The following is a 26813-nucleotide window of genomic DNA, read 5'->3' on the forward strand; positions in this document are numbered from 1 at the left end:
CTACCGAGTCAACTGTGGCCCGAGATGGTTAGCGCTGCTGTGTGGATCCTGAACCGTATCCCTACCCATCTAAAGGAGGAGAATCGTTGGATCGTGCCTTGGGATGAAGCACGAAGGGATTTTGGCGGCGAACGGATGAAGAAGGCTAATTTAGCCAACCTGCGCGTATATGGCTCGTTATCGTACTGCCGTATTCGCAATATCCCACGCACCAAGAAGACCTCTCCCCGTGCAGAGATTGGGTTCCTCGTTGGCTATGTCGCATCGAACGTGTGGAAGATCTGGTTTCCTGCCAGGAATACGATAGAATTCGTGAGAGATGCACGTTTCGATGAATCGAGGAAGTGGAAGTCTGATATGCGGTACTGGGAAGATATCGAAAGTGTACCTGAACCTGAAGCAACCATTTTGACTGAGGAGGAGCAACTTGAAGTCCTCCGTGAAGACATTGGAATACCGGAAGGATCAGTCAACCGGAACACGCAGGAAGATCGCCAACAAGAACTCCACGAGAGTAATCATGAAGGCACAGAGAATGAACACCAGGAAGAACTTGATCATGAGGACCGTACACCTGAGGGGGTGTATGCACCGATCACCCCGGAACCTGAGGAAGATCCCCCTAACAGCACACTCCCTGGTTCGTTTCCTCCAGAAGTGATACCGGAACTACCACCAAGTCCACCAGAGGAGAATACCGCTGAATTTGGCCCTGCCGCTGCTCAGGGGGTGGACCAGTGTGAAGAACAGAACGAGGAGGAAGACCAGCCGCCAGAACCAAATCCTCCGCTTGAAAGCCTAGAAAATCAACCTGATCCAGACGCGCTCTCCGAGAGCGAACAGCAGTTACATGCTGAGCTCCACACTCAAAGGAGAGACGGGATTGTCACGGCGAACATCATGAATGGACGCAGAGAAAGAAGACCGAGGGTAGATCCGGATTACCAAACATACGCAACGATCTTGCCAGAGACTGAAGAAGATCCACCGGAGCTACTGCGTACGTTTGCCGCCGCGCTGTACACAGAGAAGCCGTTGCAACGCCACCGAGACGACCTACCCCCTGCGCCTGATGGATGGAAGAACATGTTGAAGCACCCAATGGCTGAAGGTTTTCTGGCTGCCTGCGCGAAGGAGATACGATCCTTGCAGCAAAAGTCATCATTCACCGTCATTAAACGACCAAAAGACGTGTCGAAACAGATCCTGCCACTCCGATGGGTATTCGCATACAAGTTCGACCAAGACGGTTATCTGCTGAAGCTAAAAGCACGCATCTGTGTAAGAGGAGACCTTGAGACAATATCGCCTGAGGAAAAAAGAGCGGCGACACTAGCAGCGCGCACAGCACGGGTAATGTTTGCCCTGGTCGCAGCGTTTAATCTCGATCTACGTCAGCGAGATGCAGTCACCGCATTCCTAAACAGCATACTGCCCACAGAAACCTACACGAAGATGCCTGAAGGATTTGAACAGCTAGGGATGTGTTGGAAGCTTAATCGTGCGCTTTATGGTCTGCGCATCTCACCGAAGCTTTGGCAACAGGAAGCATCAAGGGTTCTCTTGAAACTTGGACTCACACAGGTCCCTGAAGACCCCTGCGTCTTCGTAACACAAGGCATAATCGTGTTCTTCTACGTTGATGACATGCTTATTGCGAACCACCCGTCAGAACGAGACAGAGCTCGCCAACTTGAGAAGGATCTGGAGGCACACTGGGAGCTTACGGATCATGGAGAAGCAGAATGGTTTTTGAATATTCGAATTGTACGCGATCGGAAGCAACAGAAACTTTGGCTTTGCCAAGACGCATATATCAGCAGTATGGCTGCTAGATATCATTTGACCGATCGACCACCTGTCTACACCCCTCTCCCGGTGGAAGAAATGAAGGCATTCGAAGGAACAGCAACACCGGCTGAGATCAAGTTATACCAAGGAAAGGTTGGTTCATTGCAGTATCCAACATCGATCACTAGACCGGATGCATCAAAAGCAGCCGCGAAGCTCTCACAGTTCCTTCAAAACCCCGGACCACAGCACCAACGAGCTGTTGATAGAGTGATCTGCTACTTATATACCACACGATATTTGGCACTGCAATATGGAAATAAAGGAGACATGGAGTCAGTTGAACTGGCAAGTGATGCATCCTTCGCTGATAATCACGATCGTCGAAGCTCTGCAGGATATGTCTGCCAAGTTTATGGAGGCCCCGTCGATTGGAAGGCCTCGAAACAGCCCACTGTCACCACATCTACCACTGAAGCTGAACTCCTGGGGTTGTCAGATGCTGCGCGCTCGTTACAGTGGTGGACGCGATTCCTCGAACGAATCTCGTTCAAACCGGACCATACAATCACCCTGCGATGTGATAACAAACAGACTGTCATATTGTTAACCTCCGAACATGCTAAAATTGATACGAAGCTTCGTCACGTCGATATCCATGGACATTGGCTGAGGCAAGAGGTCAGAGAAGGCAGAATCAACATCAAATGGGTTCCAACGGCCAAGATGGCAGCAGATGGTCTCACGAAGCTCCTACCACGTCTGAAACACGACGAGTTTGTTCGGTTAATGCGCATGGAGGACATACACGACCTGATTGAGGTGTAGGCGAGAGGAAAGAGAGACCTGCTGCGGGAAATCAGCGCTCAGCTCGATTGAATATAACATTGGCGAAGATATTCAACACTCGCTAACCGCTGAGGGGGTGTGTCGGAACAACAGCAGCAGTGGAGATCGGAGAACGGAGATACCATATCCCACTTAGATTAGTCATTGTTATGCCCATACAAATTGCCAGCCAGGGGCTTCATAGAAATTCAGACCTGTTGATATCCGATTGGTACGCGCTATGATTTACTAAGCAGTTTCCGACTATTATTCATTGTGGCTGGCAAATGGCAATACAGTACGTTATCAGCCTATCAGTAACAGGAGTCTTACTGTGTACAAAAGTCAGGAAGAGCAAGAAGGCTATATAACATATGTAGATTGTAGTACATTAACATTGGACGTACATATCAACAGGAGGACCAATTAGGTCGCAAATCCTACATAGGTGGTCACGCAAGGAAAAACCGAGGTCGGGCAGCCAACCGGCGAGCCCAAAGTTGGAGCAGTGAACGGAGAGACGGAGACCATTTAACGGCCAGTTTTGACTGGCATCTCCTTTCCTTCATACTTGGTGTCTCCTGGTCCGACTTCGCTGTCGGGGACCACTTTTGGCCCACCGCCACGCTCCACGAGCCTGCCTCCGTGCGCGCTCTGGTAGACATTCACGTCGTACGTGTATTTTACGAGCAGATGGTACACGTAGACTGTTCGTGTCTGCCCATATCGGCGCGCACGACCAATGGCTTGGGTCATCCCAGAATTGTAATCCCTCTGGGTAGCGGCAATTAATGGGGACAAAAAGATGACGTGATTTGCGCATTGCAGGTTTCTGAATCAGTTAGACGGTCGACCAACTTCCAATGACAAGAGAGATTACTTACAATCCTGCAGCCATTGAACTACCCAGTTCGAGCAGCAAAGCCTTGGGGCGTGGAAGGACTTCCGATGAGCCTCTCTTCGGCTTGGACCCCTCAGTGAAGTCAGTGATCCCTTTCATGCCGGTGGTCTTGGTGACCTTGCGATGCTCAATCCCAGCATTCCGAAGGGCATCGGACGTGACGAGCACGAGAGTGGGTGCTTGAATGAAAACAATGACAAGCTCATCCTGTGGGGTGTTCTGGATAATTCGGACGAGCTGGTCGAGCTTGGAGCTCCTGGTTGTACCCTCGTTGATCACATCGTCACGGCAGATAACCTTTGATGCTTCAAACTTGGCCTTGCAGCCTTCAACGGGGCAGGACTCGGTCACCTTCGCAGTAGCAAGGCAATTCTTGCAGAGGGCGTGCCCGCAGACTTCGATGATGTGGATATTTGCATCCACTTCCCACGTTGCGCAGGCTTCATATTCACATTGTGGGGTTTGCCCACTGGATATCTGGAGCAAATGTTGATTGTATCGATCTTGACGCAACAATTTGGCCGCTTGCTTCAACTGAGCAAGGATTTCATTTCCTAGATTCTGACGAACCTTTGACGCTGCAACGGCGGGTGCATCATCGATTCCTGCACTGTTTGTAGGTCTGACACGTCTTGCCCTGACCAAGCTCAAGGCTTTCTGAAACCGTCCGTCGACCTTTGCTTTGGTTTCTTCAACAACTTTCCTGTCGTCGTACGAATCAAAGCCCAACCTCAAACGTCTGATGAAGTCTTCGCCGAGGCCCACATCAAATTCGTCTTTCACCACGGCAATCAGAGAGTCTCGGCAACCTGCCGGCGAAATGTCTTCCGGGGTGGTTTCTGTGGCTTTGCCTTTGAGCGTGGTTTTCTTTGAAGCTGTCGCTGTAGGGTTTCCTGCTCGCCCCTCCGGTTCCCGATACCAAAATGTAACCGCTTCACTAATGAGCGAGTCTATTCTGGATTCGGTCTGAAGCGTTTGCGTATGCACATTTTTCATCACTTCCTGTGTGGGGATCCAGTTTTGCTTCCCAACCTGGGTGACCACACTACACATGACGAGAGACTCCGTGGGAGGCAGTTTCCTTGACAAGATGCTGTTCACCGGCCCGGAGACACTCTTGGTCTCGTTTTCCAGTGCGTCAAATAGCAGCTTGTAGTTTCTAGCCTCGGCTGGGGACGGATCAATCATGACAAGTGTCTGATGGCACTCAATGCCCTTGGTCTCTGCGGTGTTCTGGCGTGCGTATCGGTCCAGGAATCTTTGTGCAAGATCCCTGCGGTTACTATACCACGCATTGCTGCGAGAGGCGTGGTATGATTGGAATGCCTCGACTTTCGTGTACCTTTTCCGCACATCTCGCAGTCGAGGGTTCTTGCTCGGCATCTCACAATCGCCATCGTCGTCAATACCAAGGTTGAGACCGAGGTAAAGCGCAATACTCTTGATGTCAGCAAATTCATCAAGTGCAGGCGTCCCAGAAAGCACCCATTTCGAACGCGCTTCTAATGAGAGCAGGGCTATCTCCTTTCCTTCCCCGGCGTATGTGTATTCGTCGATTACTACACGATTAAACCTGAAAGCGTGCAAGAATGCGCCCTTAACAATCCGCCAGTCTTGATCGTGACCTGCCGGTATATTGAATTCCGCACGGTCATCCCTGACGGCCTTCGGCTTGGTACGGCTTTTCGTCTTCAGACTGGACGAGGTGGTTTTTCGCCGTTTCTCGGCTGGACCCTCCTTCGCACACCCTCGCTTCGGCTGACCTGTAGTGGTTGATGATACTTGATCCGAATCGGGATCATCGGAATCTTCAGAGTCGTTGGAGTTGTCAGTGTCGTCGGAATCGTCCAATCCTGGAGCAGGCCCTGTATCCGCATCCTCAGTTGCTCCCGAGCCATTTTCTGTTTCCGAGCCATGATTAGCTGCGGCAAATGCTTTGCCACGGAGGCGCCTGGAAGGTACGTAAGTGGATTCGGTTTGCGTCTCTTGAACTCGGCGACGGCGGGCCTCCAATTGCTGAAGCATCGCCTCAGGGCCGAACGTTCTCAATGTGCCAACAGACTCTCGCAGGGAAGCACGAGCGTCATTGAACCAGCTTTCGAAGTTTCTACCTGTTGGTCCGTTCCCTTTTCCGGGAGCCTGCGGTGCCCCGGTAAATCTTTGCAGTCGGGCGTAATAAGCATCGCCGCCCAGGACACTCCATGACAAAATCACGATATCGGCATCTTGGACAGCCCTGATCGTGACTCTGTTGATGTTTGTCGATATCGCCAAGACGTTGTACATGCTTCCAAGGAACTTTTTGCATTCCGAAACCCACTGCGTGAACACGTTCTTGGGAACAATGATCAAAGTGGCATTTGTGGGTATCAGCCCGTGGTCTTCAACGGGGCGACTGTAATCTTTCATCCATTGAGCATCGATAAGTGCAAGGACTATGGCAGTTTTTCCATATCCAACCTCGTCAGCTAGCACACCACCGCGGATAACTTTTGGCATGGTCACTTTAACTTCAGCGCGCCAGGGCATCACCGGAAGGATCGCCTCTTCGACTTCTTCTTCCGCAAACGGTTCAATGTCGGCAGCTTCTTGTGAAACCATCCAGTTCAACGAGCGAAGCTGTTCTGTCCGCAGCTTGAATATGAAATTGGGAGGCTGTAGTGCACACGCATCGTTCTTGTTGTTCATCAAGGTAAACATAGCTGGATTGCGGTGGTTCATATCGTACGCATGCGGGAGTAGTCGCCAGTGAGATTTGACCGTCTCACGGCCTGCGACGCCAACCAATTTCCCTTGTGCCTGGTGCGTCAGGGCCTGAACATTGAGAGTAAATCTCAATTCAGCATCTCCTTGCTCGTTGACCCTTCTGAACACCAAGAACGGCGAGGGTCGGGTTTTGATGGCATGCTCGTACAATGCAGCCTCCTGGGGGTTCTCAATAGGCATAATCCGGCCAGCTTTGTCCCGGCCCCAAATCATGGTTGGTCCCGGAGGATTGCAAGTATCACAATTATCGCGCAGGTCATGGCTGTGATCCGAGGAGCCTGGGCAGAGGATTTCGCTCCAGTTTTCGAAATCGGACCATGCCGAGATCTTTGGGAACAACCAAGCGAGGCTCTTCAATTCTCTCGCAGAGGCTTCTGGATCCCATGATTGCCAATAGGTGGTTGCCTTGGGCAGATTGATGGTGGCTGTAGAGGCTCCCAGCGACACGAGGGTCACAGAAGCATTGTGGCATCCATGATTTCCAATCGAGACTTGAACACCGGGTTGCAAGGTGTCGAGGGTAATGTGTTCACCGTCACAAAGGACGAACTGCACGTTGGGAGCCTTGGCCCATTGGCGACAGGAGGCAGACACACGTTGCGAATCCGACGTTACATCCCATGCTCTCCAGGTTGGGGATAACTCAGCGATGGTCGTTCTCGCATCATATCCTGTTCGCCGGTTGTGTTCCAAGGCAAATACACAAGCATCCTCATCGAGCGGTCCGATCTTTGTCTGGTCCAAGTACAGGAATACTGGAGGCCTATTCGCGGTGTTATCTTCCCTGCGGTACAAAGATCCCAGCGCTGTTCCACACTCAGGGAGCCAATTGTACACTCCTTCGACGTCAACATCGAGAACTGCGCCGTTTTCACACGGTCCTTGAACCAGGAGACTGTCCCAAACTTTTGACTCGTTCACAATGGGGTCTTGAAGACCACACGTAGCTTGGAACGAGGGAACATGATTTCCTCGACCGGTGATTGTCAATGACAATAACGTGCTTATTGGCGATGATACATCCCAATGACCACGGAGAAGCGACACAGGGCCCGGACTCATTCGTGCGATTGGCTTGGCCAATATTTCGCGAATGGGGCTTCGCATGCTTGCAGACTCGGGGGGCTTTGCGTACAAAAGCCACTGGATAGAGTCCGGACCGATTTCAAGGAACAAGTTCGAGTGATCGCCCTCGTACACAACTCGCCATTTTCTTCCGCGCTTGATCTCAAAAAAGCGAAATTGGTCGTGCACGGCAGACCTGGTGCATTGAAGGAAGTCGCCCCAGAATTGGGCGAGAATTTCGCCTGAGTAAAGGGGTTTAAATGTCTCGAAAGTCGAATCAGATAGGCCGGAAAGCCTGATCTTCATCGGCACCACACTTTTCACATCTTCAATGAATTCTGAAGGCTTCGCTCTGGAAAGAGGGGAAACATGCCGATATGAGTGTGTTGGGTTGCCACGGCAGGATCCGCAAGCGGTATGCCCGCATAGTGTGCAGAGGAAGATCGAATCATGAACCCCAGTCTGCCTCTCGCAGTAACAACAAATCACACTGCACGCTGCTTTGGCTTTCATAGCAAACTGGTCGACAGGGGGAACGTCGGCGACTTGGAGAGTGCGTCTCACGAAGCCGTAAACCTCGTTTGGAACAAGACGTGGTGTCTGCGTGTCGCCGGGTGGGATTGAACCCGCTTTGTCGTTGTCGAGAATTTTATGCACGGCTATCAAACCAGCAAGCATGACTGCACACACTACAGTACTGGTCATTGCATTACCTGCCATGTCCATCAAATCGGCGTTTGTTTCTCTGGTCAGCAGCATCCGATCGAGTGGCAGGCCTTGCAGTGAAAGAGCCTCCGTGCCAGATACGGGGCCGCCCCTGGTGGTTGAGAAGGGTATTCCCTTCGGTGTTATGCAACCTGCAACTCCAGCACTTGCAATTGTCTCATTGCTTCGATCAACGCCCTGAGACAGGTCAATCCAACGTCTGTTAAGTGAAGTGTTAGTCAACGATCCCTGAAGTGAAGTGACGGTAGAGTAAAACTTACTCCTTGTGATTCATATCATATCCTTGAAGCATTCGCTTCAAGAAATTGATGTCGATCGTGTCCCACACTCGCTCTGGCTGCGTCCGCCAGAAACGGTGCCAGTAGAAGTCAGGCGCCTGCAGGTCATTGACTCCGGGCAGGGACCGAGTAATCGGTCTCCCGGTGCCCAAAGCAAGGTCTTTTCGGTGCTGAGCGTGCCGGATTTTGTACTGTTCCCAACTGACCTCGCTCCGGGACTCGAGGCAGGCTTTCATCTCGATGAGCTCGAGTCGGCGGTCGTCATCGTCTAGCATGAATTGTCCGACAGGCGCACTTGCTGGGCGTTTGAACTTCTCGATAAGGTCGCTAACGCGTCCAGCGAGTGTCATTCCCCGCGGGTCCAGAGGGTTAATCAGGCCGACTTCTTTCAAGCGGCGCTGGTCAATGATAACCATGTACCCACGCTCGCGTGTCTGCGGGATGTAGTAGTGCTTGGTATCAACGTTGGCTTGCACACACATGTATCCGAGCTTCTCCCACTTGTCTTTCATCTGAGCCCATGGCGCGCCTCGGACATTCTCCTGGATGACCATCTGGGGTCGATATTTTTCTGCGTACTGCAACAGGCCGCCAAATGTTGCCGCGGATTCTCCACCTTGCTGGAGTGACTTTTGGACGCTGTTCAACGGTGAAAAGTCGACACAGGCGGTGCCAGCAATCAAAATGTCCAGGCCACCTGGAATTGCTTCCAAGGATCCATAGGCGGTCCGCCTGGACTGGAGGTTAGTTACATGGTCAATTCAAAGGTAGATGAGTATGGAGACTTACGCCTTCTCTCCACCGAGCTCGGTAATATCTCGGAACAACACCGGTGGGCGGAAGTTTCGTTCAATGTATGATTGCTTGAATGGGACAATCTCGCAGCTGAAGGCGTGCGAGATCCGGAATTGCTGGTTTGATACGAGACCTATACCAAGAAGAGATTAGCCATTGGTTCATCATCGTCTTTGAGATGTCTGATGTCAACTGCATCAAATCGACCCCAAGCGTTGCCAGGGACGCGGGTAGAGTTAGGGCAAAGACCATCCATGTGATATCGGACCCGCAACATCCGCAGCGTCGATAGGATACATGAACCTCGGAGCAACACCCAAGCAATCGACCAAAGCAAAACAAAACAACCAAACAAAGAACAAAGAAGGTATGTCACTGCACTTACCCGTCTGAATCAACTCTAGGGCCAGAAGAGGAGCTTCCGTTCCTGAACACATTGTGGCCACTCGAAGTGGTCGACCACCAAGCTGAGAGAGGACACGCTCGAATCCCAGCTCCTGGGCCTTCGATGCCATGTCAGCGAAGATATCAGGCAGCCTGTACAGGGGCGGGAGGTTGGTGGCTAGATATCGCTTCGAGTCGATCGCGCGTCCTCGCCGCAGCTCGGGAATCTCATCTGCTCCAGCGGGAGGCTTCTGATCATCCTTCGCCGGACCATACGGCAGCAGCTGCTGAGTAAGTTCCTTCTTGGCCGGCATTGTTGCGTCAAAGAAAGGCTAAGGATGGGATGAAGGTGTTGATGATGAAACAGAGGAACGACAACACAGGATGGGGGTTGAGTCGGAGTTGATGAAACAGAGGAACTACAATACAGAAGATAAATGAAAACAGTCTTTGAGGGAAGACAAAATGATGCGGGAAATGGATGAAAGTGTGTACAGGAGAAGGAGAAGAAAGAAAAGAATTGGACTGGAGAAGATCCTCTATTTATGTCGATTGATCCAGACTAGGCAACGCATCTGCGCGCATGAGAATTGACAAATACGGCGGCAGCTCTCGACCATGCCCATGCCTCGTCTGGAAAGAGAAGATTCCGGCTATCACCTCCCAGCCGCGCCGAGCAGAAGACACGCCAAATTGGGAAAAAGCTCTTGACCATGCCCTATACCTCACCTGCAAAGAGAAGGCTCCGGTCATGAGGTCCCAGCTGCCGCGATTCAGGCGACGCCGGATTGGGCGGGAGCCCTCTGAAGATGTTGTTCGGAGCAAGCGCCGGCGAGGTGAATAGGGTCATTCTGGATTAGGCAGCGCTTTTCCGAACCACCACTGGCACTGCTACATACCCAACTCATCAAGGGAACACTGCTCTTGATCAGCCTATATAGTCTCGTGACGGACGGCAGCATTATAACATCAATAATCGGCTATGCTAACTGTGTAATGGCTCGCGCAGGCAGACAGGAGCGAATAGCGCAGCCTCCGTTACAGGTATGATATCAAGAGTCAGGCAGTCTTTGTAGTGTCAGGGTCCGCAGCCATGAGACAGCGTTCAGATGCTGATGATGAGGATGTCAGACAAAACTATCACAAGTTCGCAGCAAGAAATGCGAACGTGGCAGACTGCATTACAGGTACGATGTTCAGGTTCAGGCAGTCTCTGCATGTGCAGTGTCAGGGCCTACAGCTATGATACAAAGCTACAGGTTGCCGATGATGGGGAGACATCAGACAAAATCATGGCAAGCTTACCGCAATCTGAAACCCCTATGTTGTACCTGTCATGCACGTTTCCTGGGCTCGGAAATCCATTGGAAGCTTCCAGATCGACAAACGCGCACGACCTTGTAAACATACGTATTGGAGGCTACGGGGAGAAGGGTCTGACATGAGATGTATAGAATGAAAAGAGTCAACTTAGAAAATGTCATTGCTACTATCCAGAAAATAGAGCTTGAGATAGAGTCGTTATGCAAATAGAAAGATTTCGCGCCCATTGCGCCGCCATTCGCCTGGTACAGTAGTGAAACAAACGAAAGAAAGGCTCTGAGATACCAGCCACACCATGCTCGTTACCAGAGAGCAGAGGACGAAGTATCAAAGTACATGTGATTGCATGGCGTATCATGAGTAGAGGAGGCCCTCTTCCCTCGACGGGGGGCAAGGCATCAATAGTAGCCTGAGGCATGGCGAGGACTGGCTGATGGAGCTCTTCCTGGCCGAGCATGGGAGATGTTCGCCGAACTCCCTACCATTTGTGTGAAAAGATGAAGTCTACCATCACAAATTTAATGCAGATGTGGTTGCTATTGAGGTATATTCGAAACACCTCAATTGTTAGGCAACTTGGATTCCAACTGGAGGTTGTCTAGGCCTGCAATTGCGAGGACTGCACCAACAGTATTCAGACAATCCAATCCAATTGAATGTGAGGCCTTCCAAACTGAAGATAATGTCGGTCATAGTAAGGTCCGAGTAATGGATCACCTGGGCAAGCACAAGAAGCTAATGATGAATGAGTCAATGACATTTGAAGTCAAATCGAGGCTAAATGCGTAAATGGGCATTGAAATGACCGGAGAAGACCAGCAGATGAAAACATACCTAGTCTAGGTATACTGGGTACTGTACTCCGTATGAGGCGACGGACGCTTCACGCCGCAATTATCCGAAAAGTTATCTGAAAAGTCCGTCAAGAAATTGGGCGCGTAGGATGATTGGCTGATGCCCCTACCCGTGATTTAGCGTGTACTAGGTGCGAACCGGAGTCCTCTCAGCGCTTGTAAGCCCACCTCTGCTTTAGCCAACATTTGTTTTCTAGCAGAGGGGGCAGTCAATTAGATATACTGATTTACTAGTTTAACAGCATTAAATCGATATATGTATCTGTAATCTGTTTTGATCTTGATTCTTATCTCTTGCATTTCACATACAATAATTGCTGTTTTATTGTGTCGAGGTGGATCATTCATGTATATACGCTAGTCTAGATTTGCCTTAGCGGATGGCAAGATTTTCCGGCTGAGTTTCCTTGTCCTCTGATCAACTCAAATCAACTCATTCATCTTTTATGATATTCATTACGATTGGTTCCCCTTGGCTCCTCTAGATTCCATCACATGTACTTCCATTGTAGCTCTTACTTCACATGCAACCAACGAGGGTGTTACCACCTTGGAATAGTACTATGGTAACCTTACTACTCAAAAGAATGGTTTTTGTCCCCTTGTCTTTGGTAACGGACACTTCTCAGCGTAGGTGAAGCGGCAACCATTGGGCTTGCCAGCTTCCTGCCTTTTCGGGTTCCGTCTAATCTAGTTAGCAAGAGGTGACCCCTTAAGTCTCTCCACTTGATCAAATTGCGACCTCTCCGCACGTCGCACGCGCTTAAGCACTTGCCTTCAACCGAACAAGGTCCGATCTCCAGCACAAAAACGCAGGAAGATATAGATCAGGCGCCCCACGATGGGAACGCCATACCCATGCTCCTCACGGAGCTCTGATAGGAACTGTTCCGGTCCCTCCATGGCGTACCGCCAATGCCCAAGATACCTGGCCCACAAGGGGAATGACCATAGGATGAGGATCATCAAAACGGATAAGCCGAAGGTCAACCGACGAGCTCCTACCCACAGTTCCTTCAGCAAAGCCGATCCCTCCTGCATGTCAGACGCTTCAGATGTAGCAGTGACGGCGGGTGGGCCGGAGGACTTGGCATCTGGTTTCTGATGACCAGAAGTTGCCTCTCTGCCGCCCGATTGTTCCCGTCGTTCTCCTGTAGTCTGCTCTTCGCTCAGCATTTCAGGGCTATCGGCATCCTCGACCCTTTCTGCGCCCTCGGAAACAGCCGCACGGACTGTCCCTGTTGCCGGACCGTCTTCGGGACTAGCTACCTGGGAAGAGGTGGGGTCTCGAGAGGCTGATGCGACCTGCAGCCCCTCGGGAGTTGGCATGAGTGCCGACTCTGTCTGTCTACGCTCCTCGCGCTGAGACAACAGAACCTCGAGGTGCGAACGAGTACCGGTACGCAAGCTCCCGTGTGTTGACTCGTGAACAAAGGACAGCTCAACAGCAGCTGGCGCCTGCACAACCTCATCAAGCGTGTCAAAAACGTAGGAACCGGGCATTGTCAGCGTGGGCGAGGTCGGACCTGTCTCCGAAGGCCCCTGGCTTTCAAGAGCTGGCCACCTCTCTTCGTCAGACCAAGCAGAGTTATTGTCTTCCGGTGGAGAAGGCTTCAGGGCAGCATGCGCCTGCGGATAGAGAGCAGGCTCATTCAGAACTCCCTCGGTGGCGACTTTGTCATAGTACTCTAAAACGGTTTGAGTCGTTGGCGTCGTCTGAGAACCAGTGAGCACACTCATGGTGGTTTGAGTTGGCACTTCCGTCGGAACAGTCGCGAAGTGCACTTTGTGCACGCTCATAGCTGCCTCGAGAGGAACCTGCTCGGAGGTCTGTGGAATGTTGATAGTTGGCTGCGAAATAGCGGATTGACTCACAACTTCCGGAGTTAACGCCTCCTCTGTCTGAACGCTTTCGGGTTGCACTTGCAAAACTGGCTGCGCCGGGACTAGCTGCAGATGGACGGGCTGGATAGACCGGGCTGGGATTGACTCATCCCGGCCAAGCAACAAAGATTCGGTCTTGCGGACCGTTTCTTCTGCGACTTGCCCGTTGCATGGCTGAATCTCGTCAATCCGAGCAAGCAACTCAGGGCTAGCCTCGACGACCGTTCTTCTGCTGATCCGCCTCTTGCGCTCTGTCCAAAGGGTCCAATCCACGGATCCCATGCGCTCTTCTGCCTGTGGGATTTGTTCGACGAGTGGTGGTCTGTGAATAGGTGTCCACGGACTCAAGAGGCACTCCTTGGTCTCCTGCCATTCCATGTAACCATCAGGCGGAGCCAAATATTCCCCAGTCTGTGATCCATCGTGCGGTTGATTGAACTCGGCGATCTGGTTCTCGGTGGGATTAGACATCAGGTCATTGACCTCTGTGGCGTGCTTCAGTCGCTTGATTGATTGCGAACCTTGTGGAATCGATCCAGTGGTAGCCTCTGTAGATGGTATTTCACGCTGCGCGTGCCTCTGTCTGTGCTTCAGAAACTCCATGCCAAGGACCTTGCTTTCTTGGGCCAGGAGTTCGTGCACACTCCCCTGTCCGTCGGTATGGCGTATACGAAGGTTGTCATCGTCGATTTCTTCCACGAGGTCCGAAAGCGCCTTCCAGGCTTCATCGTCGCTCCCGTACTTGCCACGCCAAGCGGAGCCCGCATCTGTGTCGCCCTCAGCCTTCTCCAGTGCCCTCATGGCTTCCTTATAGCGAGCCTCAAGGACATCGAATTTGGCTGATAGTCTCGCGATCTCCTCTTTGTTCTGGGAGCGGGGACTCTCTCGGGGGACAATGAAGTCGCAGTAAATCCTCGGTTCCATAGACGACTCCTTTGGCTTGGAGTCAGCCTTCTCGATCTCTTGTCGAGCAATTATGTCTTCGGCATCAGCGAGCTTGTTGTTCAGCGCGATGATCTCACGCTGCGCCTGCTGGAGCCGATGGTCGGAGATGGCCGGGATAGTCGTGCTGGGGACTGCCCCAGAGGGGCCAGTCTCTGATAGCCAGGGGCCGTCAATGCGCTGGTTTCGGATGTTGGAGGATCTGAAAGAAGGGGTTTTGGATGTGTCGGGGTCCACCAGGGGGGTTTCCCCTGCGGGGAACCCTGTTTGTAGGTTGTCGGGATAGAAGAAGGACCACTTTGGATCGGGACAGTCCCCAAAGTGACACCTGGGACCAAGCCACCGAGGCACTTCCTTGGCGGTGACTCGGAGGCCTCCACAAGCGCAGCAGAGGCAGCGGTCCTTGAGGTGGTACCTGTAAATGGGGTGCCAGGACGCTTCTGCTCCTCTGGGAGCGCGAGGTTATCAGGCGGCGCCATCTGAAAGGGAATGACACCGTTCCGACGCGGTGGTCCCTTAGGGAGTGTTGGTCTTTCTCCCTTCTCCACTGTGCGAAGAAGATGTCAGAAACGATGTCGCTAAGAATGAGTCGATGGATGGATAGATATGACTAAACAGGTCTCACAGTAATCATCGAGTACAGGTGAAGGGACGTGTCAAGGGAGATACAGGGAGTAGACGCGGCCAAGGTATGAAAGCTGATGTGACTTACTTTTGGTTGTGGTTTGGGGAGACTTTGTTGTTGGGGTTCATGTTGTACTTAGATGGAATATAAATAAATAAAAATCAAACTGATGAAGGGTAAGAGAGGAGAAAGGGTTGGAAAGGAGGAAGATTTTATAGTCCTGGACGAGACCAGAATCAATGATGTCCCAGGGTCTGATTGGTGACCCAGGAGCGCTCTGATCGACGATTTAGAAGTGAATTTCTTTGTTCGAGACTGAAGCGACAATCCCGTTTGTCAGTGAGAAACGGCAGATTGAACAATGGCAAACAATCAATAGAATGATGCATTAATAGAACAAAGAAATGGACTCTAGATCGCTCCTTTCCAAGTAATTTCAATGTAGCCTTTGGCAACGCTCGTTCCTCAAGGTACCTATACTTTCAATCAATTACAGTTGCAATGTTGACCGGGCAATCAAAATCTGCTGTCCTCTCCGGACTTCTGTGATGAAGACACCATAGCCTTCAGGAGTTGTGGCCTGCATAACTAATAGTGGTCTCTGTACAAGCTCTCTATGTGCGTGATACCTGGTATTAGCACTGGCTATACATCCAGATTATCAGTTATCCTAATTTTTATATACATTCAATGTGAACACAATGTAAATTCATGGATTCGATGTTCATTGTATGGGCTATGCATGCTATATGCTCATATGCTCATGTGAATGGCGGCCTACTACTGCAATTTATCATTGGTGACCCACCCTGGGATGGAGTGTGGGCCCCAGCACGGTCGATCCGGAGAAGGGCAAAAAAAGGGTTGTGTATTTTCTCTGGCGGCTCGGCCTGTTACTGTATTTTATATACACCTGATAAATAAACAGCACTCATGCCGCCCTTGAAATGCTTCGGCTGTGGTCCGCTACTGACAATAGAGTTTCCAACATCTCCCCAAGCAATGTATCCATGGGGCCAAAGGGATAAGGAACGAGGCCGCCGTCCACTGGTGGATTCTGCCCGTACTAGGGAAATGACGGCCTTGTCCTATGTAAGTGACTTATGGGTACCGCACGAGGCAATCTCCCCAGGCTTTCAGCATGCCAACGACCGGCATGTTTGAAATAATCGCTAGACAAATTTAATCGACTGGATTCCATTAGATTCCCCTAAAAGAGGATTTGATGGCTTATTGGCCAAGAGGATTAAGGATTTCTATGGTGTCTGCCTGTCAATCCAAGTACCCGGAGCTCATCCAAGGAACACAAGCTCCTACAGCTTTCGCAGATCCAAAAATTTACAATTGAGAACACTCTGAACACAGGCCACTCCGCCACTGGGCACTGGGCTTTGTGAACAGTGACTCTGTACACCATTCGGAGTCGTACAGGGGCAAACACTTTCATACGCACCCCGGCACCCGCTTGACCCTGCGTTATCCCTCTGCATGAACAAGCCCGAAGGTGTATAAGGAGGTCCCTAGCGATTAAGTAGAATAACTTTTTAAAAGAAACGAGTTCCCAAATGATGGTCTGAGAGTTATATAACTACTTAGCCCTATCTAGTAAGGTATCTGAAGCACCCTATATACTCAGGCATCAAGTGTGATAGATGCCCCAAAGAACTGACTGCTGCTTGATGGTACCATCGCACTTCATGGTTCCACTCGCTCCAACCTTGCCTTCCCATTTAAACCGCTTGATTGACTCATTGATAAGATCAATGGCATCTTGCCCACCGACAGTAAAATCCGCATTGCCATCGACCTTGGTCGCCTCCACACCAATGGCGCAAGTCCCATAACTGCCAAGCTCGCGGTGCGGCTTGCCAGGAACGAGGGGCTTCCAGCTTGTCCCACCGTCGCCTTCCCAGTTCTTGATAATGACAAGACAGTCGTCAGCGAGAGGCGATCCATCGGTGGTGTCATTCTCAAAAGTCGAGTCTCCGCAAGTGTTTTTGCCCGGCGGGATGTCGCAGGGGTAATTTGCGCTGGAGCCTGCCTTGGTCGTGTCCCAGGATTTGTAGGCGCGCTCGGGACTGCAGACGGGGATTCGCACGTATCCAGGCGTTGTGACATCCGCGTTCATCATGTTATCGATTGTCTCCTCATCGGTGGGATCCGGGGTTTTGCCGCCGTTTTCTTTTCCGTTTTTGATCCATGTGCGGACGGATCCCTTGATCAGATCGTCCTTGCTGATGCCACCGTAGCTTGTGCCGTTGAGGTAGCTGAGGCCTGGAAGCGGCGAGAATTTGGCGTTGGTGCACTGGGTCTGGCAGGGCCCCTTGTCATAACAGATCACTTTGCAATCATCGGAGTCACCCTTTGGATATACGAGGTAGTACTGCTTGCCGTCGACACAGGAACCTGTGGCGTCCATGTTGTCCTCTGTGAGGTAATCGGTGATTTCTTTGCTTCCACAATCATGACCGGCGCCCATGACAAATGGGTAGGATTTCGAAGCCTGCCAGAGAGCGGGGATGGTAAACCCGAAGAAGCACTTCTTGATGCTGGCCACCAGGCTGTTGTAATCCTGCTTGTCATCCGGTTCGTCGGAAGACAACACGGATTTCCCTTTGCCGAGCTTTCCGTTGGAGATGAGTTTTCCAAGGCGCTCGATTGAATCATCCTTCCCGGAGAAATCTTCCCCAAGTGACCAAGAGGTCATGTTCTTCCAGCCAGTGACGACCTGTGCCATATAATTTGAGAACTCAGCCTGTGACTCCGGCGTCCACGGGGAGCGGGGGCTGTCGATCAAGTCTTTAGCGACGGTTGTACCCTGTCCAATCATGTTCATGGTAGTATCCTTATAATTATCGAGATGGCTTGGTTTCTCGAGGAAATAAGGGAGTCTCTTGATGACCGTGTTGAAGATCGGTCCTGCCGTGCCGAGTGTTCCAACAGTGAGAAGATCAATAAGCAGCAGTTTCCAGGTGTTGTCCCCCTCGGGCGGGATGGGCGCAAACTTATTCTCCAGATCTTGGAGCGACAGGGCACCTTCAACTTCGGCTTCTCCGATAAGTCTGTGGTAGTCCCTGAAGATGAGATGAAGCTGTACCAAAGAATTCCAGATCAGCATCGCCGCCGGTCCAGAAGTCGGGCCGTTCGCGCCAGCTGGACACGGCTGTACAACACAGCTGTCTTCCAAAAGAGATCCACAGTTGGCTCCCTCCACCATAGTCAGGGTTTGTGCGGCCGAATCAATGAACGTGATGCCATTCTTCTTGTCCGTGTCTCTGAAGATTCAGACAACATCTTCCCAAGCTTCGTCCGCTCGGAAAGCTTCCCACTTCTCAGAAGGCGTGTATTGATTCGCATCGACAATCATTTCGTGCATGCAATCCAAGTCGGTCCAGTTTCCAGTTCGCGTGTGATCCGCCTTGGGGTTCTCCCCGTTGTCAATCAGCTTGAAGACGTCGTCCCAAGACTTTGCCGGAAGAGGGGGATCATTGTAGTCCTGAAGATCAGTGGCCCAGTCAGTGAGGCCTCCCAGACCCCATGATGAATAGAGAGTAGCACGCGTCGCCTTGATAGCGGAGCCCATGTAGGAAACATACTCCGTGCCATCATAGATGAGGATGTCACTGTTGCTGCTAGGATCGACAAATGATTCGGTAACTGCTCGCTTTGGACTGTTCAAGATCTCTTTGATCTCGGCGTCGGAGATGTACCCAGCTGTGTCCGTGCATCTGCCCGGCTTCGCCTGTGAATTCAATCGGTCACCGACGAACGCGCAGTTGGGACCGTAGCATCCTTCTTCGGCCATTTTGAAGCTTCGCCCGTAGCTGGTCACACCGACGATGACCTTGTTTCTGGGGACCCCTGCCTTGGTAATCATGGCCAATGACTGCTTAGTCTCTGTGAGGTTGACCTGACTGCGCAGACAATTGCCGTCATCGCATCCCTCCTGAGAATAGCCGTTGTTGGCATCCCACTGACCGTGGAGATCATAGGTCATGAAGACGATATAATCCACAAGTTTGCCGATTTGCGCGATGGGAAACTGTTTCAGGTACCAGTACGAGGCAGGTGCTGCGATAGAGACGGTTTTGCCAGGCAACAGGTTCTTGAGAACGGCAAGGAAAGCGAGGTAATTGGGACCATCTTCCTCGGTTCCGGGGTCGAAATCTGGGAGATCAGGAGCGCCGGGATACTCCCAGTCAATGTCGACGCCGTCAAGGTCATTGTCCTTGATGAAAGCTGCAATCTTCTGGGCCATTGACAGCCGGTTCGCGGGCTTGACTCCGTCGCGGAAGATCTGGTAGGTGTCAGGCATGGTAGAGAAGTCCCAGCCACCAAATGACAACATCCTCTTTGCGTCTTTGATCTTCTTGAATTCACCAAAGTTGTAGGTAGAACGTATATCACCCGTCTCGACATCAAAGGAAGGCGTCAATGTGCCGAAGCCAAAGTGAATGTGTGTAAACTTGGAGCTGTCGATCTGAAGGGCATCCTAGAACAAACACTTTCGTGTCGAGCTGTATCCTTCGTAGTAGCCAATGCGGATGTCACCGGTTCCACTGCCTTTCACAATATCGGTTCCACAGTTGGAGATGCAGCCGAAGGTGTCCTTCTTCGCAGTTCCTGGGGCACCGGTGTTGGTGTCGATACAAAAGTCATTGGTGATCCCGCATTGCCCCCAAATGTTGCAGCAAGCGTTCAGCGGACAGGGGTTGAGGTCAGTGATGTTGGAGCCATCGGTTGGCGACTTTGAGCCTGGCTTCTGAGGACCACATTGTGCGTTTGCGATCTCGGCAGGGAACGGCGGAGTGCCTTTGCTGAGGCAAATGATTGACTTCGCAAAGAGAGGGTCACAATTGCTCCAACCCCAGGTGTTTTTGTTGAATTCTTGGATCTCTTCCTTGGTGATACTATATTCTGCAGCGAGACTGTCGCAGTTGTCGTCCTCTTTGACCTCGTACGAAAAGCATGAACCATCATCGTTTTGGTCAGGGCTGAAATCGGGAAGGGTTCCCGCGGAACAGCAAACGTGCTGCTTGGGCTTCCGTCAGAGCAGAAGGTAGACCCTGGGTTGTACTTGGTAAAGTCTGCCGCAGAAATACCGCACATGACAGCCAGCTCAGGGCAGGCAGTGCCGAATTCAGCCTGAATCGTGCGGCATTCAGCACGGGCACCAAGTTTTGTGGCCACGGAAGTTGGGCTGACTTCGGCACTGGAGACGGTGCGATTTGACTGTATGGGTGGTGTGGTGAAGGTAGCTGAGCCAGGAAGTCTTGTAGACTCCTCGAACGACAAGCACGTTCCATTGGCCCAAGATTGGAGACGATTCTGGATAGAAGTAAACTGTCCGTCGCTAGAACCAACGATGCCGAAGATGTGGGCGCTGTCATAGTTTTTCTCACAGAGCTGCATGGCCAAGCTCGGCGATGTGTCGGTAAAATTTCCCAGGTTGTCTTGAAACATCTTTAAGGCCGATTGCGAGAGGCCTTGATTCAGCAGACCCTGGCCAATATAGAGACCGATAGTAGCCTGACCAGACTGGCCATAGATGATGAAGGGCCTATCAGTGGCCCCATGCCCATTATCAGCATACTGGCGGATCTGCTTGACAAGGGACCGGAGCCCCGAAGTTGCAAGGCCAAACCCTTCCTGCCACCAGCCCACCTCGAACTCAACATCGATGGCTTCCCCGGAAGCAACCCGGACGTTCGAAGCGGGGATTGTGGAGAAGTCAGGACCAAAGGACGAGCAAGCATGAATCTTGTGCTTCATATCCCGGTCATCAACGGGGTCGTACAGACCGAAGCTGTAGAACATGGCCTCTTTGCATTTCTTGATCTGCCGGAAGTCGGGGTAAACAGACCAGTTTCCTTGTTTGGGGCCGGAGATGGCACATCGCTCAGGGCAGGGGTTGTAGCCAGACCTTGGCCAGGCGGAACTTTTGAATCCTGGTGAGGCCCTGGCGCCATTGACGGCGAGCAGGAGGACAAAAGTCCTCACTGCCGCCGTGAAGGACAAAGACACCATACCTTCCAAAGAAAGATCAATAGAGAAAAAGTGAAGAGAGCGAGAAAAGTATCGGACGAGTGACTATAATCGATGAAAGGGAAAGATCTCATCAATGGATGAGCATAGAATGAATGTTTGACTGAACGACCTCCCTTGAAAATGATTGTGTTAGCCTTATAGACCTCGGGATGTCGAGAGATCTTTCCCATCTTTTCGCCACGGATATCAATCCTCAATTTCCGAGTCCTGGAGGCCCTAGTATCAAGTCTTGGTATACTTAGCTTGGACCCCGGGTTGCATCCGCTCATTTCACGGATCACGCCGGCTCAGCCAAATGTCATCCTGTACTAGTATTTGGCGCCCGGTTTGTGCTCATACGAAGCCCTTACAGGGGCCGCAGGGTCACTCGCTACCATGAAGATGCCTAGTCAGGGTAATTGGAAATGTCGAAATTTGATGAAAACGAAATTCCTGATCTAGCTCGGTCAGATTCCGGACTCCCCTAAAGTAGGGCAAGATTAGGGCCTTGGCATCTTTGATATCGTGGGAATCCTATCCCGCAAGGCTTAAGCCATGGTCTCGACTCTCCACACCGGAACTGATCTATGCTCCCGCAGGCCATGCTGCAGCCCACGGACCACATCCTGTGGCCTTGACCATTTCGGTAAATGATTGAGATTACTGTGCCTAGTCCTAGTAGACACTGGTTTGTTATGCAGGGGCACATTGTCATTTTTTTAGCCACCAGGGGTTCAATCTCGATACGACCCTGATTAGGCCGTGTAGCCGCCTTGGGGGACAGTGCGGAGGAACTAACTAGGACGATGCCAAAAGTTGCGTGTGATCCCGGCGTTTACTAATCTGCCGCTAAGAGGAGCTTGTAAGACAATGTTCCTTAGTTCCGAATTGAAGGACCAATAGCTGATATTAGCTCTAGATGAGAGGCTACTCTACATAAGCGAAGGACGTGCACCAACGTAACAGGCGTCAGACTTTTAAGATACGGATCATGTGGGTCAATTGCAACGCCTGGGTATTGAATTGGAATTATCAAGTAGAGTGTCTGAACGATATGGACAGAAAGAAAGGAATCGAATTAATCAAGACTCTGCAGCAGGAGTAGGGCATCAATCAGTAGAAGAGAGTTGCCTGGTCACACGAGAAAGAAACCCAACGCCCCAGTAAGGCCTAGCAAGCAGGAGAGGCCCGCCACCGCCAATGGTTGTGCGGAGCTCTTCTTATCCGAGCACTCGGCTGGCTCGTTGAAGTTGGAATCGCAGTAACTGGCCCAGCTAGAGGCCTCCATGCTGGCGAGAGCAGTCTCGTCAATTTGAGTCCGACAGGGATTCGTTGAAGGGGTCGGGGAGGCTGCCACAACGGCGCATGTATGGTTGGTGTATTTACCGCCCTCCCAAAGCGCGCTGCTGACGGACTTGGTTTTGTCGGTCACATTGATCGCCACGCCTGGTTGCCCGGTACATGTCTTGTTGGCTGTAGCAGCAACGGGGTCCAGCTTTGGGGCAGAATTGCTGGTGGTGAACACGGTTGAGCTGGTGTTGCTGGTGCTGATCACCCCGTTGCCATATTCGGGTGATTCCACGTTGCAACGATTCCAGCCTAGGGTCCAGAGTACTCTCCAACGACCCTCGGTGCTGAAGGTGCCGCTGTATCTGTAGGCAAAATAGGTTTCCTGGGCTGTCCAGTTTACCCAGCTGAGTTCATGCCACAGGATGTCGGCTGAGTTGTCAACCTCGTTCCATAGACTGTAACTGATTGAGGGGTTAAGGTGTCTCGCGAGCTCGGAATTCTTGAACGCAAAGACAACAGGGAACGTGTCGTTGGGCGCATATGTTTCATTGCGCGGGAAAACCAGATTCACTTCCAGTACATCAGAAGCATTGATCACAGTCCCCAGACAGGCAGCGAGCATCCAGGTTGTCGTTGAAATGTGCATGATGAGGGCAAGTCCGACCTTCGAATGTGATCACGGAGAGATGGGAGCGAGAAAACACTCCGCAGATTTAAGACAAACTGCAAAATAGCGAACCAAATTGGTAACCAGTGAAGGTAAGATGAACAAGAATATTAGGGATATTAGGGGGCCAGCGCTCAGCTAGACACCAAAGGCAATCAAATGGGTGTTGGGGGTTGAAAGACCATGTGAGACCTTTAATCCTTGCCCGCATACAAGTATACAAGTAGCGGCTTGGCAGCTCATGCTCCTATCAACAACTGGGCTAAACTAAAGACCCTGGGCTGGAAGTTTGCCTTTGCAAGTTTGCAGTCCCCTGCCAAGCCCTTGGCTCTCGCTTCCGCGTACGGAGTAGTTGCAGCGTTACAGTGCCTAGTTCGAGTAGTCAACGCTAACGGGTAAATATTACACACAGACTTCATAAGGCTCCAGCCTGGCTCCTATGACTCTTCCTGACATGGATCCTGCGGCTTTCTTCGGGTAATTTATCAGTGCTACCGAATAGTTATGCTAAGGGTAGTACTGTAAGAATGAGCCAAGAACTTTGCGGCTTCGGCTAGCTGGAAAGTAGTTAGTAGTTATTTAACGAAGGACGCTAAGTTTACTAATTAGTGAAAGTAGTAACTAGATACCCTTAGATGAGATGGATGAGATCAGGCAGTGTCCTCGGAATTGATAGGACCTCAAACTACTATAAATCTAGTTATAACTAGAGAGGCCGTAGTTACTTGAAGTTTTTCGTACATCTCCCCGTTTGGCTCTCAACCATATATAACGAACTCAGAGCTCGGGCATACGCAGGAAACGGCATTGCAACTCTCATCGGTTGCGAAATATTGGGTATCGATCAGGTTGTCGGTTTTCTTTGCGGCATCAGACTATCTGCATAATGATTAGGCTTTTACTCTGGCTGAGGGGTTGAAAAGAGACAGACCTGGATCACTGAAGTTGCTAAATTTATGAGCAGATTTTATGAGGCCTTGAGGAGGGATCGGTGTTTCTTTATATACTTTGACTCTCAGCATTAGTGGCACCAGTTCTCGCGAATGGGTACCAGCACTTGAGCTCCTAGGATCTATCCTGTCTCACCAATCACATTGTGGCGGCACAAAGGTTCTGGAAGCTCCTAGGAATACCTACCAGGCTTCTGAGGTGTTTTATTTGTAGTAGTTAGAATATATCGGGCAAATGAGGGGTCGCGAATGCCATTATGGGAGGCTAGACCATCCAGTAGACATGGCCTATACGTCTAGAATGGTTTTGCAAATGTTCAGGTCGCTATCGTTGAAGTCGTATTCCTAGGAGCAAGCGGCAAAAAGTGCATTGGATGAGGCTAGCGCGGTGCATTTTATTGAGGAGAGCTGCTGACTTAGTTCTTCCGCTTCGCTCAGGTCGCGCTCAGTGAGCAAGACAGAGCGGTCAGGTCACGCTCAGTGAGTGGGATCGGGGTGCTCAGTGAGCAAATCAGAGCGCTCAGATCACGCTCAGTGAGTGGGATCGGATTGCTCAGTGACGGTTCATCTGGCTTACATAAGGGTCAGGTGATGCTCAGTGAGCGAAAACAATGCTTATACAATACTCAGGGGTGTGCTCAGTTTTACTCAGTGAGCAAAAAGCGGCTTGGGGTGAGCACTAAAACGGAAAGGGAAAGCCAAGACTTGTCAGACATTATCCTGTCAATATGTACGTCATATATAAGGTTAATGTCCCATGTGCGGCCTGTGCAGTGTGGGTCCACCGCACGTGAGAGCGGGTGGCTGAGGCTTGGCGCCGTGGCGGGTCCGACGGCGCCGGACGGAGCCAACGCGCTTTAAAATTCCATTTGCAGCGTCTACGACAATGGAGAGGGCATTTTAACATCGAAGCCATGTACTGTCTACAGTATAGATTCAGGTAGATAACACCTTTTCTTGAACTGGTGTCTGGTCCCTTTTGGGCCAGTAGTCGCGATTTGCCTGGCGCGAGCGCGACAGTTGATCTGCGCGCGTAGTAGGGAACAATGGGTGTATGTGGAAGAAGACAAGTTCAAAATAGTCTCGTGATTGGATTATTGCTCATTGTATTACCTTACCTATTGTGGCTGGGCATAGTTTTGGATGGGTAGTTGCTGAGTTCAGAAGGAACGCGTACAGAACTGCTATTAAATCCCGCCTCTCGACTTTTGTTTCTCTTCTCTCTTCCTCTCTCTTCCCACTTATCTTTCCAACTTCTGTCTTGAGACTTCTGCCTTCAACGCAAAGATTATCAATAAAGATTCTCGGCAAAAGTTGAAAATGCTTTCCGTCGATTAAATCATTTGCTTGTTCGCCATGGCCATGTGCCTGGCTATATACAGTCCCCAGTTCAGGCACTACTGGGCTCTTTCTTCAATCGCAAATGGCGGCATAGTCGTTCCAAGTACGTATGCCCGAGTCCTCAACCCAAGTCCCCAGTCGGTGTCTCATTCAAACATTCTTTCCAAATCCCCTCCTCCCCTTGATCGGGCTCTCGAAAGACTTGTCCAAACCCTGCGCCCAAAGCGATTGAAAGATACAAAATCATTACTGACCTGTACAGCCTCAGCCCCACTCCTAGCCCTGAGGCCACTGAGCCTCGCCCAAACCACGGTGCCGCAGCCCTGGCGGCCGAAGCCAAGGTGCTGGCAGTGAGATTCGAGAGGTGGGAGTCGCAGCTCTGTAGGGAGCCGATGCGAGCGTCTCGATCCGAGGATGCCTGGATGAGAGCCCAGGCACGCCAGGAAGCTGACTACCGGGCAAAACTTGCTGCTGTCAGACCGAGAGTCAATGAGCGTGGTGTAGATCAGCTCTTTGCCAAGGCCCTTGATTGACGACGCAAGTCCGAGGACCTGGGTAAACTATACCAGATGGCCAAATGAAACCCGGCCCACGAGATGAGGGGACGCTTCCGCTGGACTCCCGTTAAGCTGGGCGGAGTTGTGGAGCAGGGCCATGCTCGGCCTGCACGAAACCACAAGAGGTCGACAACCGACGTCGACATCTTGATCCGGTCTCAGACCGTTTTCGACTCTCTTGGCTCCGTTGAGGGCTTCGAGGTGATTGAGGGCCGGCTCTCATACCGAGAAGTCATCGTTGATCTGCTCACCACCATTGACGACCGTTTCACCTATAATCAGGTGGACGGGTACGCGCGGCACGTGGAGGGTGTTCGTATGTTGCGATTTGACTTCGCCCTAGCCGTGAAGATCAGGTGCTCCTACCTCCGTTCCGATGATTCAAACGGCCTTGAGAAGCAGCAAACCGACCTATTGGATGTTGTATTCTTGGCCAAGGCAACGAGGAAGGCTGGCCAGACCATCTTGGACAGTTGTGCGGCGCTGTTCCAGGTCGGCTGCTATCACGCCGTTCTGGTCCGGCTCCAACTGAGGTTCAACGACTTCAAGGTCCTGGCGGACGTGGGCTTTGGGCGACTCGTCATCCCATGGGCCAACCACTAGTGTTCGGGATGTCAGAACAGATTTACCTGGTTCGAACCCAGGGCGTGGCGAACTTAAGGGGGATTTCTACTTTTTTTTCTTTTCCTCTTCCAATTACTGTGTATGTGTTGGCACCCTCCCACCGGATTGCCTAGGTTTCTTCCTCAAGCTTATGGAGCTATGCCATCGTACCTAGTACCTGTTACAGGTCGTGGAGGACTTGGGGCTATGAGGCAT

General features: G+C 51.3%; 7 protein-coding genes across 7 annotated transcripts; 3 read left to right on the forward strand and 4 right to left on the reverse strand.

Annotated features, from left to right (window-relative positions):
* Positions 1 to 3150: 3150 nt before the first annotated feature.
* Positions 3151 to 9848, reverse strand: N7515_001053 (C-5 cytosine methyltransferase; the record flags this gene model as incomplete). Its single annotated transcript, XM_056661797.1, has 5 exons — positions 3151 to 3451; positions 3504 to 8276; positions 8338 to 9087; positions 9145 to 9283; positions 9536 to 9848. The coding sequence occupies 5 exons, from the start codon at positions 9846 to 9848 to the stop codon at positions 3151 to 3153; spliced, it is 6276 nt and encodes a 2091-aa protein (XP_056526963.1).
* A 151-nt stretch (positions 9849 to 9999) lies between these two features.
* Positions 10000 to 10378, forward strand: N7515_001054 (uncharacterized protein; the record flags this gene model as incomplete). Its single annotated transcript, XM_056661798.1, has 2 exons — positions 10000 to 10021; positions 10101 to 10378. 2 exons carry the CDS (start codon positions 10000 to 10002, stop codon positions 10376 to 10378), a joined length of 300 nt encoding a protein of 99 aa, XP_056526964.1.
* Positions 10379 to 12488: 2110 nt separating this feature from the next.
* On the reverse strand, positions 12489 to 15016 carry N7515_001055 (uncharacterized protein; the record flags this gene model as incomplete). Its single annotated transcript, XM_056661799.1, has 2 exons — positions 12489 to 14739; positions 14889 to 15016. The coding sequence occupies 2 exons, from the start codon at positions 15014 to 15016 to the stop codon at positions 12489 to 12491; spliced, it is 2379 nt and encodes a 792-aa protein (XP_056526965.1).
* Positions 15017 to 16801: 1785 nt separating this feature from the next.
* On the reverse strand, positions 16802 to 21189 carry N7515_001056 (uncharacterized protein; the record flags this gene model as incomplete). The annotated part of the gene is made up of 4 exons (XM_056661800.1): positions 16802 to 18437; positions 18492 to 19654; positions 19733 to 20079; positions 20124 to 21189. The coding sequence occupies 4 exons, from the start codon at positions 21187 to 21189 to the stop codon at positions 16802 to 16804; spliced, it is 4212 nt and encodes a 1403-aa protein (XP_056526966.1).
* A 1135-nt stretch (positions 21190 to 22324) lies between these two features.
* Positions 22325 to 23125, reverse strand: N7515_001057 (uncharacterized protein; the record flags this gene model as incomplete). The annotated part of the gene is made up of 1 exon (XM_056661801.1): positions 22325 to 23125. The coding sequence occupies one exon, from the start codon at positions 23123 to 23125 to the stop codon at positions 22325 to 22327; it is 801 nt and encodes a 266-aa protein (XP_056526967.1).
* Positions 23126 to 25452: 2327 nt separating this feature from the next.
* On the forward strand, positions 25453 to 25970 carry N7515_001058 (uncharacterized protein; the record flags this gene model as incomplete). Its single annotated transcript, XM_056661802.1, has 2 exons — positions 25453 to 25544; positions 25700 to 25970. 2 exons carry the CDS (start codon positions 25453 to 25455, stop codon positions 25968 to 25970), a joined length of 363 nt encoding a protein of 120 aa, XP_056526968.1.
* A 63-nt stretch (positions 25971 to 26033) lies between these two features.
* On the forward strand, positions 26034 to 26597 carry N7515_001059 (uncharacterized protein; the record flags this gene model as incomplete). The annotated part of the gene is made up of 1 exon (XM_056661803.1): positions 26034 to 26597. The coding sequence occupies one exon, from the start codon at positions 26034 to 26036 to the stop codon at positions 26595 to 26597; it is 564 nt and encodes a 187-aa protein (XP_056526969.1).
* Positions 26598 to 26813: the final 216 nt, after the last annotated feature.

This window comes from Penicillium bovifimosum (genome assembly GCF_028826915.1).
Source record: "Penicillium bovifimosum strain IBT 22155 chromosome Unknown utg000001l_segment0_segment0, whole genome shotgun sequence".
NCBI lineage: Eukaryota > Fungi > Ascomycota > Eurotiomycetes > Eurotiales > Aspergillaceae > Penicillium > Penicillium bovifimosum.